Source organism: Myotis daubentonii, chromosome 4 (genome assembly GCF_963259705.1).
Source record: "Myotis daubentonii chromosome 4, mMyoDau2.1, whole genome shotgun sequence".
Classification (NCBI taxonomy): Eukaryota; Metazoa; Chordata; class Mammalia; order Chiroptera; family Vespertilionidae; genus Myotis; species Myotis daubentonii.
Window position 1 is genome coordinate 12,577,381 of NC_081843.1, and position 12,906 is coordinate 12,590,286.

A 12,906-nucleotide genomic window follows, 5' to 3' on the forward strand; every position below is an offset into this window, starting at 1 on the left:
GAACCCACAGCCCTTCAGTGTGCAGGCTGATGCTCTAACCACTGAGAACACCAGCCAGGGCATGGTTAGCTTTTTAAAAGCTGACCTTAACAGTCAAGGTCTGGCCCTGACTGGGCAGCTCAGTTGTTGGTTAGAGCATCATCCTGACGCACCCAAGTAGTGGGCTCAATCCCTAGTCAGGGCACATACAAGAATCAACCAGTGAATGCATAAATAAGTGAAACAACACATTAATGTCCCTCCCTCCCTCACTCCCTCCCTTCCTCCCAAATTCATCAGTGGAACAAAAAATTGATGTTTTCTCTCTCTCTCTTCCTTTCTCTTTCTCTAAAATCAATCAAAATACATTTAAAAAAATTTTTTTAAGAGTCAAATTCTGTTTTCCACAGGAAACTTTTACAGAGGGTATCTGGGGGGCCTCAATAGCCCTGTGTAGTAAGGATTAGGGCGTGTGGGCCCTGCCTGCTTCCTCAGTCTAAGGACTGAGGTTGAGGTGGGGCAGGTCCATGGGATCGTCCTGCAGGTAAGGAGCAGTGCTCTTGTAGGGGTTTTCAGCTGAAGACTGAATAGCTGACTGGTCTTTGCCGTCTTCACTAGAAGAGTGGTGTGGGGATCTTCCTAGTGCGCTTGGGTGGTTCTTGGGTAGTGTCCCATGCACGTGAGCAGTGCCACTGGGTAGCCAATTAGCAGCCATTCCTCAGAGGACATCAGGAATTGACCGGATTTGTGCCTTCTTGGTTGTGTTCCCACTTCTAGCTACTCCCTAACATAGTGGCATCTCCTTCCCAGCTCAGGTAACTCGTCTCTGCCTATGCTACCTGCAGAACAAGCACAGAGCCAGCCTGCTCAGGGATGATGAGTAGGACAAGAGCCTCTTGAAGTGATTTCCTGGTTTCAGATTTTGAAGTGAATTTAGTTGCCATAGATTCCAAGGAAGATTGGGTTTTCTGTTAAAAACATAAGTAACATCACTGAACATCTCAGTAGGTACATCTCATGTCATTCCCTATTTTATCCTGGCCTTACAAGCAGCTGGCAGGGATTCCACCCCCCAGTAACACATGAACTTAGTCTTTCATTTTCTGTTTCGGGACCTATCTTTGTGGTCTCTCTTGATCCCATATGGTTGCAACCTGTTGAGATCAGCATTTACAACCCCCCTTTTACAAATGAGACGACAGGCTCAGAGTGGTTGAGCCCCCATTCTGTGCTAAATGGCTGGTAGACAGCAGACTGAGGATGGACCTGGACCTCTCGTGAGCCACACCAGGCTCCTACTGGCTCGGCCACGGTCCTTTGCCCCTCTTCCATGGGGCAAGGAGCCTCGGGGGTGCAGCATTGTGAGGCTCTAGTTGCCCCCAAACGTAGCCAAGGACTGTGACTTTTTGTTATCCTAGCACATCTGAGCAGACTGTCCACCAACCGTGATACCTGAACCCGAGTACAAAGTGCACTTCTCCCCAGCTACTTTCTGAAATCTTACCTGTTTGCAAATTGTTAAACTTGGGATCTTGTAAGCATGACATGTTGGCTACATTTCTTAATCATTGCAATTGTGTTTTAATTAGAGCTCAGATTATAAACTGAAAACGGCGTTTCACAGTTGTTTAGTTTTAAGTTAATTTGTACAGTCCACGGATACTTCGTGCCTGCTGTGTGCCAGACCTGTGCTAGGTGCTGAGTCCACATGGGTAAAAATAAAGATATGTTTAGTGGGAAAGTATACATTTAACCAGTGAACATAATCAATTGCTTAAAAATTTGATTAATTAGTACTTTGAAGTTAGAGCACGTAATTGAATTTCATTGCCATAGCCTGAACAGACATAATAGGTATTCATGATACCTTTTTGAATTTTTTCTTTTCTTTAAATCCTCACTGGAGGATATGTTTTTATTGATTTTCTGAGGGAGAAGGAGAGAGAAAACATTTGTTGGTGGCCTCTCATACGCACCCCGATCAGGGATTGAACCTGCAACCTGGGTGTGACCGGGAATTGAACCAGCAACCCTTTAGTGCACCAAATGACGCCCAGCTAACTGAGCCACCCTGGCCAGGGCTTCATGGTGACTTTTCTTTTAAAAACATTTTTTTTTAAAGAATAGTTTATTGCCTGGCCGGCGTGACTTAGTGGTTGAGCGTCGAACTATGAATCAGGAGGTCATGGTTTAATTCCAGGTCGGGGCACATGCCCAGGTTGCAGGCTCAGTCCCCAGTGTGGGGCTTTGGGAGGCAGCTGATCGATGATTCTTTCTCATCATTGATATTTCAATCTCTCTCTTTCCCTTCCTCTCTCAAATCAATAAAAAAAGATATGTGTGTGTGTGTATATATATACATATATATGTGTGTGTGTGTATATATATATATATATATATATATATATATATATATATTAAAGAATAGTTTCTTGATTGTTAGAGAGAATCATCGATGTGAGAGCACGACCTAACCTGGAATCGAACCAGCAACCTTCTGTTGCGTAGGACAACGCCCAGCTGAGCCACACCAGCCTGGGCTTCGTGGTGACCTTTTAAATTAAAAGACATGCTTACACTGTGAATGCTAATTCTTAGATATAAATAATTCTAATGCCGGAGGCCATAAAATGGGTGATTGTTCTGGGATATACCATGTATTGAGATGCTTTATATCTTTTTTAAGTATAATTATTAACTAACTCTAAAAATTACTCCAGCCTTGGCCAGTGTGCATACGCTCAGTTGCTTGAGCGTCGTCCTATACACCAAAAGGCCGCCAGTTCATTTCTGGTAAGGACACATGCCTGGGTTTCAGGCTTGATCCCCAGTTTTGGGGGCATGTGGGAGGCAATCAATGTTTCTCACATCGATGTTTCTCTCCCTTTCCCTTCCTCTCTCTAAAATAAATAAAAATGTATTTAAAAAATTACTCCAACAGTTTTCTGTACTTGGACATACTGCCTGTATTTCATTTTAAAACAATATTAAATTGTTTTGTAAGCTAATGTTTTTGCTTAGAAATATAGTAGGGACTTTTTTCATGTGTGAGAGCTCCCCCCCCACGTGGTCATTTCTGCTTCCGCAGCAGCAGTGTGTTATGTTGGGTGTTGGGTCTTTTGCACTGAATGCCGTACATGGACATTGTTATTTCCAGGTGCCAGGACTGACTCTTGGCACTCTCTTTTAGGCCAATGAGGTAACAGACAGCGCATACATGGGCTCCGAGAGCACCTACAGCGAGTGTGAGACCTTCACCGATGAGGACACAAGCACCCTGGTGCATCCTGAGCTACAGCCTGAAGGGGACATGGATAGTGCGGGCGGCTCAGCCATGCCCTCCGAGTGCCTGGATGCCATGGAGGAGCCTGGCCATGGTGCTCTGCTGCTGCTCCCAGGCAGGTCTGTAATCCACCCCGGCACGGTCTGGGTATTGTGCATACGATGTGTCTGATGGGCAGATTCGGTTCACATAGGGGTTTGTGTCAGAGTGGTTTAGAGTCATCACAGGATGTGGGAGAGAATGTGGACCCTGCAGAATGGCTGAGCCATCTCCTGGTCACAGCTGACTTCCCTGTCAGGAGATGCCCCTCCTGTGACAGCAGATTATAGTGCTTATAAATGCTGCACAACTTCTTTGGCCACAACAGTCGAAATTCTAGGAGAAAACATTAACTTGGTCTTTTGGATTTTTGTCATCACAATTCTTGTAAACCAGGCAAGACACAATATTCAGTAAATGTCTTCTGTCAGGATCTTAGAACCTCGTCTTTATGGCATCCCTAATCAGACCTGCTTCCCCCTACCACTCCTGGTGCCCCAATGCATTTGAGGACCAGTGAGAGAAAGGGGGAGGGTGGGAGAGGTGCCCATGGCCCATGTGGACCTGAATGACAGCTTATGGTTTTGCCCTCTGCTACTTAGGAAGCCACCATGCTTAGCACCCTTGGAAGTGGTTGAGCTTTATTTTCAGCTTATTTTATTTTATTTTATTTCATTTTTTGTTTGGTCCTCATAGAGTTTTTCTTTTTTTGTTTGTTTGTTTAAATATATATTTTATTGATTTTTTACAGAGAGGAAGGGAGAGAGATAGAGAGCTAGAAACATAGATGAGAGAGAAACATTGATCAGCTGCCTCCTGCACACTCCCCACTGGAGATGTTCCCCCAACCAAGGCACATGCCCTTGACTGGAATCGAACCCAGGACCCTTGAGTCCGCAGGCTGACGCTCCATCCACCGTGCCAAACCGGTTACGGCGAGTTTTTCATTTTTTCTCTTTAATTGAAGTATTATATAATGACATGCAAGTGCACCTGTCATAATAGTACAGACATGCCACATAGGAGACCCTTCCTGCTCCCTCCCAGGGGCCCTGGCTTTTTTTGTTATTAATCCTCACGCGAGGATATTTTTCCATTGATTTTTGATGGTGTGGAAGGGAGGTAGGAAGGGAGAGAGAGAAAGAGAGTGAAACATTGATGTGTTGATGTGAGAGAGACACAACGATTGGCTGCTTCCTAAACGCAACCCTACTGGGGCCGGGGATCAAACCCAGGTATGAGCCCTTGACCTGGAATGGAACCCACAATCCTTCGGTGTGCAGACCTATGCTCTATCCACTGAATAACACTGGCCAGGGCCACCCTGGCTTTTTTGTTGTTAACCCTCACCCGGGATATTTTTTCATTAATTTTTAGAGAGAGTGGAAGGGAGGGGGAGAGAAAGAGAAAAACATCGATATGAGAGATACGTTGCCTCCCACGTCTGGATTGAGGCTGCAACCAAGGTATGTGCCCTTGACTGGAATCAAACCCACTCTCCCCACTGAGAATACTGTCTAGAGCCACCCTGGTTTTTAAAAAAGATATTTTTATTGATTTCAGAGAGGAAGGGAAAGGGAGAGATAGAGAGATAGAAACATCAATGGTGACTGAGAATCATTGATCGGCTGCCTCTTGCACGCCCTCTACTGGGGATCGAGCCTGCAACTAGGGCATGTGCCCTTGACCAAATTTGAACCTGGGACCCTTCAGTCCTCAGGCCGATACTGTGTCCACTGAGCCAAACCAGGTAGGGCCACCCTGGCTTTTTTTTTTTTTTAATATATTTTATTGATTTTTTACAGAGCGGAAGGGAGAGAGATAGAGAGTTAGAAACATCGATGAGAGAGAAACATTGATCAGCTGCCTCCTGCACATCTCCTACTGGGGATGTGCCCGCAACCCAGGTACGTGCCCTTGACCGGAATCGAACCTGGGACCTTTCAGTCCGCAGGCCGACGCTCTATCCACTGAGCCAAACCGGTTTCGGCACACCCTGGCTTTTTAATGGATGGCAGTATCACTCTCCCTGGTTTTGTACCTTAAGATTAAAATATCTTTTACACCTGACTTCTTTCCTTTCATATTGTAGTTATGAGATTTATTCATATTTTTGTGCACAGTTGTAAATCATTTACTTTATTAGTAGAACATTACATTGTATGAATATGCTGCAGCTTTTTAATTTACTGTTGATTTGTACTTCGGTTTTATGACTAAAGCTGCTGTAAACATTACATGTCTTAGTGGTGCATCTGGAGCACACATGTTCAGCTTTAGAAGTTAGTTACTTACTGATAGTTACAGTCAGGGCTTATAGTAGTTAGCATGCCAGTGCCTTGGGTTCTGGTTGCTCCCCGTCCTCAGCGACGCTTGGCACGGTCTGCTTTGTTCGTTTGCTTTCTGGAGAGCATGGAGTGTAATGTTGGTGTGGGATAGCTCTTACTAGCATTTCCCAGGTGACTCATGAGGGTGAGCACCTTTTGTATCTTTTCTTGCCTTTATTGCCTATTTGGAGATCCTCTTTTGTGAAGTTGCTCTTCATGTCTTATGTCTTTTACCCATTTTGTAAACATTTTCTGTAAAAAGCCAGATAATAAAACTTTTTTTGGCTTGGCCATATAGTCTTGCTGGCTGCTGTTCGCCTGTGCTGTTGAAGTGCAAAGTGGTACATAAGTAGGTGGTATTTGGTCTCTCAACGTCTGTTGGTCCTGGGGTCTGCCTTTTTCTTACTGATTTGTAGCAGTTCTTCATATACTTTAGATGAGTCCCTTATCCAGTGTTATTCAACCTCATGGGATTGCAGGTACCTTTTTTTTTTTTCAATAAGAGAAAATTTATTTAGAAAGTCACAGAGGCAGAAGGGAGCCCTAGAAGAAATGGGCTCAGGAAACAAGTTACAGCAAAAGAAGGGCCCCTGGAGCTTAGGAGAGACAGAGATGGACTTGAGAGAGGAAAGAGGGAAGAGAGGCTCTAGCGTGCTGGGGGCCGGTGGGCGATGAGCTCACCCTGGGGAAAGCAGGGGGTGGGGAAAGACACTAGTGTGCTCTGTAGAGAGTCTCACAGATAGCTTTTTTCTACTTTGTAGGTTGCCTTTTCAGTTTCTTGGTGGTGTCTTTGAGGAACAGATGTTTTTAATTTGCTATATAGTCCAGTTTATCTTTTTCTTTTGTAGTTAGCACTTCTGTGTTCTGTTTGAGAAATTTTTGCTTACCTCCACATCACTGTAATGTTTACTTCTGCTGCTCTTTAAAAGCCTGTTATTTTGCCTTCATATTCAGATCTCGTGAGAAATAGCTCACCTGTCTGAATTTCAAATGATGGACTCGGAAGCGGAGGTCTGGAGAAAACGAGACCTTTCGTACGCGCTTGAGAGTGGGCATCCATTGTACAGGCTCACACATGGGACGGGGAACACAGCTTATTTGTTTATTTATTATTTTTAAAATATATTTTTATTGACTTCAGAGAGAAAGGGAGAGGGAGAGATAGAAATATAATGATGAGAGATAATCATTGATCAGCTACCTCCTGCATGCCTCCTACTGGGGATTGATCCACAACCCCAGCATGTGCCCTTGGTTGGAATCAAACCTGGGACCCTTCAGTCCACAGGCCGATTCTCTATCCACTATCCACTGAGCCAAACTGACTAGGGCACAGCTTATTTATTTAGTCCCTCCTCCGGTTCCTCATTGGCTGAGTCCTATGAGGTCACCCGTTTCCTCATATGTCACCTAGGTCTTGCTGTCTCCCATTGGGCCATTTAAAAAAATTGGGCTAAGGCCTTTCTAGCTGACTCCACCTGCCCTGTCTAGCTGAGGCAGACGCTTGGGGAGGGTTTCCACCACAATGCTGGCCCACATGCAGTTCTTTGTTCCTACATCCTCTTCCCTCCTCCCCACATTCTGCTTGCCCTGGGGAAATTCGGCAAATTCCATCAGAAGCTGACCATGCTGGAATGGATCACTGAGGTCCATTTCTTACAGATCTGTTATCTCTCTTTTTTGTGTATGATGTGAGGTAGGAATAATTTTCCCCATATTGATATCCAAACGACTCAGCCTTATTTTGAAAAGATTCCTCCTTCCTCCTGTGCAGGTGTCTCCTTGGTCCCATGAGGTGCCTACTAGAACATTTGAACTCATTTCTGCTGGAAAGCGCTCATCACACCTTCAGTTCTAGGGCTGTCATGGCCCTGAGCACAATGTGTCTTTTCTGTTTTGCCTTTTCAGATCCCACCTGCACAGCCAGTCTGTCGTCACGGTGATAGGTGATGAGGAGCATTTTGAGGACTATGGTGAGGGCAGTGAGGCAGAACTGTCCCCAGAGACCCTCTGTAATGGGGAGCACGGCTGCAGAGACCCTACTTTTCTCACCCCCAGGTAATGCATCCCTGCACTGGCGCACGTGTCCTCCTCCTGCTCACCCCATATTTAGTTGTGGGGAAGTTTCCCCTTTTGGTTCATAAATTGGTAAGAGAGAACTTGTTTTATTCATTGTAATATAACTAACATACACAGTCAAAATTTTATTTTTATGCCTCAGTGAGAGGTAGCCAAGTTTTTCTCATCCACTTATATTCCCAGATTGCTCCACATTTATGAGGCTTCAGCTGAACCGCGTGGCACGGAACCTGTGTTGGGACACTCGGCTCTGTGGGTTCCTTAGCCACCAGTTGTGATCTCATTATGGCTGGTAGCCGGCCTTGAGGAAGCTATATGAATGTGTGCATGTATGTATAAGAGAGCGTGTAAGTTCTGCTCTCTGTTTGACATTAGCTCCTCAGACCTTATTCCTCTTGCAGCTAAAAATATGTACCCTTTGACCAGCCTCTGAGGGAGCCGTGAACATCACAAACAATTCTTTGATTCATTTCCTAATATTTATCTGACATCCCCAAACCGTCTGGAAAGTTCTGGCTTTGCACTGAAATATCTAAAAGGTGAGATCCACGCTTATGGAGCTGGCTACTCCCCAGCTGTCCTTCCTCTCGGGAGGCCCTGGGAGAAAGCCAGCACTTGTATCCAAACAAGGGGTCTAAATGTGCTTTGTCCTGTGGGCCTGGCCGCCTTCACTGGTGGCGGCACGTCAGAGAACATGTCTTCTCTTCAGGTGAGATCCCTGCCTGGCTGAACGGACTGCACTTCAGTCACCTCTCTCCTTTGCACCCGGTTCTTGAAATTCTCCATCTTTGCTGACAGCAAAGGCCAAGTATCTTGAAACCATCAATTGCAAGATTCTTCCTTTGCCCAGACTGTAACCCACACCTAGAAGACCTGGGTGGGGCCAGTGCCAGGAGGGTCTGCCTGACGGGGTCCCCCCTTGCTTTCTCCATGTACTATCCCCTAAGCTGCCCACCAGCATGGGGATAGGAGCCTTTCAAAGGCATCTCTAGGAGTGTGAGTGAGTGAAGTGGTAGCTTTCTTTCAGTAGCTCTCCTCTTCCCATATGCACACTTGTGTTGGTGTTAAAGTCAAGGCCAAAGGACTTGGCATTGCTAAGTGTGCGTTTCTATCCTGTTTTGGTAATCTCTTCCTATTTGTTTAGTTTGTCTCTGTCTCTTGTCCGGTGTCTCACTGATTTTTGTCTCAAGTGTGACTTCTGTGCTACAATTGATATTTCACTTTAAACGTTCTTTTTAAAAAATATATATTTTTATTTGTTTCAGAGAAGAAGGGAGAAGGAGAGAGAGATAGAAACATCAGTGATGAGGGAGAATCATTGATTGGCTACCTCCTGCATACCCTCTACTGGGGATTGAGCCTGTAACCTGGGCATGTGCCCTTTACCGGAATCGAGCCCAGGACCCTTCAGTCCGCAGGCCAACACTCTCTCTATACACGGAACCAAATCAGCCAGGGCCACTTGAACCTTTCTTCAAATCGAACTTCCAAATTGACTTAAAAATTTTTTTTTAATCCTCACTCAAGGATATATTTATTGATTTGAGAAGAGAGAGAGAGAGAGAGACATCAATGTAAGAGAGAAACATCAATCAGTTGCCTCGCATACATAACCCAACCAGGGATTGAACCCAAAATCTAGATATGTGCCCTGACCAGGAATCGAACCTGCAACCCTTTTGGTGTATGGGCCGATGCTCCAACCGAGTCATATGGCCAGGGCCCAAATAGGCTTTTCAAAGCCTGTGGGTCCTCATGCCCCAGGGACATTGCCGCCTTCTGGCCAGTGCATCACCAGTGCCCTGAAAGCCCAGGGAGGCTAATAGAATTCTGACTTTTTAACAAAGGTCTTAAAAAAATAACAGAATTGTTGGTGATTCATAATTCATGTGTAGTCTTTAATATTGGTGGGTTTTGTTTGTTGGTTTAAAAGTATGTTTTTATTGATTTTTTGAGAGAGGAAGGGAAAGGGAGAGAGAAACATCGATGAGAAAGAAACATTAATCAGCTGCCTCCTGCACAGCCCATACTGGGGTTGAGCCGGAAACTAGAGCATGTTCCCTGATCAGGAATGAATCCGTGAGCTCTGGGTGCATGGGTTGATACTCAACCACTGAGCAACACCAGCTGGGCTTTCTATTGCTTCTTAGAGAGAGTGGGAGGGAGGGGGAGAGGGAGAGGGAGAGGAGGAGAGAGAGAGAGAGAAACATTGGTATGAGAGAAACACAAAAACTGGTTACCTCCTGCAGGTGCCCCAACAAGGGGTAGGGGCCGAACCTGCAACCCAGGAACGTGCCCTTGACCGGGAATTGAACCCAAGACTCTAACCACAGCCATACTGACCAGGGCTGATATTGGTGATTTTCAGAGCGTATTAAAGCAGTTATAGTATAGTGAGTAAAACTGCACCTGGAGACATGCTTGGCGCTCACATTGATGAGTCTTAACCAAGGAGGAAGCAGTGTGTCCAGGCACTTACTTCTTGTTAAGGGTACTTGATGGGCCACTTTGTTTCCTCTGAACCTCTGACCAGGAAGGAGCAGGTGTGTGGCTGAGCCCCTGCACCTTAAGCGGGTGTAGGGCATGGGTCACAGGTGACGGTGAGGGAGGTGGGTTTACAGCCGTCTGAAAGTTAAGAGTCCGAATCTTCCGCCGCCGGTTACCTGACAATATGCCTTTGCCTGGCCACCTCTCGCCCTGTGTGGAGTCACGGGTCACCTGAACAGCCCTGGCTGTCTCCTCAACTGACACTTCTTGTCTCTCTAGCGCCGACCCGCTTGCCACAAAGCTGCACAGCATCCTCACTGATGAGGCCTTTGAGTTTTACTGTAGCCAGTGCCATAAGCAAATCAACCGCCTCGAAGACCTTTCCGCTCGCCTGAATGATCTTGAAAAGAATAGGTAACTGGTGTAGCGCCTGGCCCTGCTCTGTGCTCCAGGGTGAGGGGACTCTTGTCCACAGCTGCCCCTGGCTAGTCTGGCCCCAGGTGCCACTCACTTGGGCTAGCCCACTCCGGGGGTGGGGGACTTCCTCTGGAAGTGGTCCTGACGTGAAGGTGAGCATGCAGACGCCGGACTCTTCCCTAGCCCTGCCCCTCCCTCCCTGCATGCGTTGAGCCTGTTTGGTGCCCTTCACCCTACTTGCTCCTGTGTGCATGCCGCAGTCTGATCAGCTGCTTCTTTCCCTTCGGGAGGAAACGAGGGAGGACACGATCTTAGTTGCTATGTGTCCTGCGTAAGGAAGTCCAACTCATGAAAGTCTGCTCTTAGAAAGAGCTACTTTCTTCATTTTACTAAAAGATTTCTTTAATCGGGGGTCACATGAAACAACATGGGAAAGTTAAAGTAAGATTCGGTCTTTTCAAAACAGATTTGCAGTTAGCTTTCAGGATGTTGTTTTTTTTTATTTTTATTTTTTTAAATATATTTTATTGATTTTTTACAGAGAGGAAGGGAGAGAGATAGAGAGTTAGAAACATCGATGAGAGAGAAACATCGATCAGCTGCCTCCTGCACATCTCCCACTGGGGATGTGCCCGCAACCCAGGTACATGCCCTTGACCGGAATCGAACCTGGGACGTTTTAGTCCGCAGGCCGACGCTCTATCCACTGAGCCAAACCGGTTTTGGCAAGGATGTTGTTTTAAATCAGGTACGCATTCTCTAGGTGAGCCCCTATACTGAACTTGCTTTCATAAGGCTGCTTCAGACGCCGTTTCAAGAAGAATCCAGCTTGGCTACCCTGTTTTTAAAACAGGACCCCAGCATGTATTGCTGCTCTCTGCCCTCATCCGTCTGTACTCTCTCCTCCATCTCCTGGGTCCAGTTTGTGTCAGACCATTTGCTTCCCTTTTCATCCCCAATACCCAATCCCAGCTCAAGTCAGAGTTTCAGGGGGAAGCAATTCCTTTTGCCGGCTTCTCACAACTTCACAAGCTCTAGTTATAGGAAACGTTTTTGGGTAGTTTGCATATATTGACATGCTCATTAAACATATTGTTGATTTAGCTGGTCATATGGGCAAACCCCTGGGTGGGCCCCTTGGTACATGCTGATCAGGGCTGTGGGCTCCCAGGCAACAATCCAGGGAGGCTTCTTGGAAGAAGGGGTGGAAGGTTACATAAAAATTGGCAGAAATTTGAACTACCCTGATGGCTTCAGTGTGTTTAGAGTAGTCTTCTAAAAACCTCTTACATACCTTAAGGAGCCTTCCCCTTTGGGGCCTCAGCCAAGGCCAACTCGGTCTTTCTGGTGGGTCCTCATGAACTTGGCCCTGTTGTACCTGCTGTTCTGCCTCTAGTTCCAATTCCAGTGCGTTTTACATGTTTGACACTTTTTCTTATGTTCTGTGCAACATGCCCACACGGGCTGGAGTCCAGCACAGGCCCAGTTAGGTGGGCCCCAGCACTTGTGGCCCATTGGCAGCTTCAGAAGGGAGCCTGGTGGATTCCCAGCAGCACTGATGAGAAACTGGAAGTGTTCTTTGAGGGGTGCCTTCCAGGGAGACTTAAAAAATGTGGTGTCTTGTGATCCCAAAGATCCAGTGGCTTCTGTTTTAGGGAAAGCCAGTTTAACCTCTGTTTTACGTGGGTGCTCTGGTGAGGGGTCATTTACCCTTTCCATGTGAAGACTTGCCTTCCTGTTAGGTAGGTTCCAGTACAGGTATGTCACCTCTTATTCTCTGAAGATACTTGACATAGAAATGATCTTTTCCCGTATGGAGAATCTGTCCCAGGACTGACATGTCACCTCTGCTAGGCTTTGTGGGGCAGATAATAGACTGGGACGTGGCTAGGACAGCCAGCAAGTCTAGTGGGGTCTCACCTCCAGTTCCAGCCACCCATTCCCTAAGAAAGACTCTACCAGGTTGGTTAATATATCATTAAAGTTATTACTATGATCAGGACACAGCTGTCAGTCATTTCCCCGTAAACACTCAGTTAAAGATATCTGAATCTTGCCTGTTGGTGTCCATGGAATTGCCTCAAAATAAATGTATTTGGTGGAAGATAAAAGGTGATTTAATCCAAACTGTACCTGGATGCTTTGACATAAGATATAATTTCTACTCTGTGAGCTTCAGAAGATGCTGATAGCTATCATGTTTTCCAGGTACCTGGGACCCTCTGTAAAAACAATTAATTTTACAAAAATGTAGATGTCTGCTTTACCCAGAGGCATATTTTCAAATTATAAACC

At 46.0% G+C, this 12,906-nt stretch overlaps 1 protein-coding gene across 4 annotated transcripts in view; it reads left to right on the forward strand.

Annotated features, from left to right (window-relative positions):
• RAB11FIP3 (RAB11 family interacting protein 3) overlaps positions 1-12,906 on the forward strand; it is a 105,668-nt gene that overhangs the window by 77,424 nt on the left and 15,338 nt on the right. For 2 of the 4 annotated variants that reach the window (XM_059692527.1, XM_059692529.1), the window contains exons 4-6: positions 3,170-3,381; positions 7,537-7,686; positions 10,474-10,608. In XM_059692527.1, the coding sequence (XP_059548510.1) occupies positions 3,170-3,381; positions 7,537-7,686; positions 10,474-10,608 (497 nt within the window). The remainder of the gene's footprint in view (positions 1-3,169; positions 3,382-7,536; positions 7,687-10,473; positions 10,609-12,906) is intronic. The other 2 variants (XM_059692528.1, XM_059692530.1) reach the window with 1 other exon arrangement.